General features: G+C 41.0%; 1 protein-coding gene across 1 annotated transcript in view; it reads right to left on the reverse strand.

Annotated features, from left to right (window-relative positions):
• The window catches only part of ptpro (protein tyrosine phosphatase receptor type O), a gene marked incomplete at its 5' end in the record, with an annotated part of 39,051 nt that overhangs the window by 21,761 nt on the left and 16,117 nt on the right, over positions 1-1,173 (reverse strand). The window contains 1 exon segment of the mRNA XM_014020731.1: positions 899-967. Coding sequence (XP_013876185.1) covers positions 899-967 — 69 coding nt within the window.

Here is a 1,173-nt window from a genome sequence, read left to right on the forward strand (position 1 = left end):
GTCTACAACAGAACAAACATTGTGTTACCGTGGTCTACAACAGAACAAACATTGTGTTACCGTGGTCTACAACAGAACAAACATTGTGTTACCGTGGTCTACAACACAAAGCCATATCTATGGAGCCACTCATGGTTTCAGGATGACCAGGTCAGGTCAGGGTTAGGCTCACCGTCACAGATCAGAGGCTTCATTTAACAAAAACTAAATTAAATGTGGGTTTAACTTGGACATTTTTTAATAAAATGTTCCCAAAAACTGTTGCAGGACAGAGTCTGTCCTTCAGCAATGGTGTCACCATCATCATCATCATCATCCTCCTCACAGTCACACAGTGAGATCTGCCACGAGCACAGTGAAAGCAGAAAGACAACTGCACTGTCACAATAAGACGACACTGATGGAGATGTAAGTCAGGTGATGGTGGGGGGCTGATTCTGCCTCTACTGACCGTCTTTCAGCTCTCATATTAATCCCAAACAAGTCCAGATGATGGAAACATGTAAGTCAGAACTGGATCCTTCAGCCACGGCATCATCATCATCATCATCATCATCATCATCATCATCATCATCATCATCATCATCACAAGCTTTTATTTTGAAGAATAAATGACGGCCAAGTGTTATTTTCCTTGATCAGAAAGGTTTTTACCAAACATAATGCTGCTTCCTTTATTCTCAGCTTTAAGCTTCATCTAAGAGCTTCATCTGATCATCTTAAACACCATCATCATCATCATCATCATCAGTCCTAATCTGCATCATTAATGTGATGTATCTGTTGTTAGGGTTAGGTTATCAGTTGTGACCAAAGACTAAAACGCACAAACAAAGAAACCTTGGTGAGGCGGCAGTGATGCCATCAGACAGAGACAAGAAACTGAGCAGCAGCGTACCAGTTGTAGGGAAGCTTCCCGTCCCGCTCAAATGAGGCGAAGTTCACAAACGTCTCTGCTCCACATTCCCTGAAGAACAGGAACAAACAGAACATGTGAGAACAACCACAACATGTAAGAACAGAACATGTAAGAACAGAACATGTAAGAACAGAACATGTAAGAACAGATCATGTAAGAACAGATCATGTAAGAAAAGAACATGTAAGAACAGATCATGTAAGAACAGAACATGTAAGAACAGATCATGTAAGAACAGAACATGTAAGAACAGA

Source organism: Austrofundulus limnaeus, unplaced genomic scaffold (genome assembly GCF_001266775.1).
Source record: "Austrofundulus limnaeus strain Quisiro unplaced genomic scaffold, Austrofundulus_limnaeus-1.0 Scaffold264, whole genome shotgun sequence".
In the NCBI taxonomy this organism is placed as follows: Eukaryota; Metazoa; Chordata; class Actinopteri; order Cyprinodontiformes; family Rivulidae; genus Austrofundulus; species Austrofundulus limnaeus.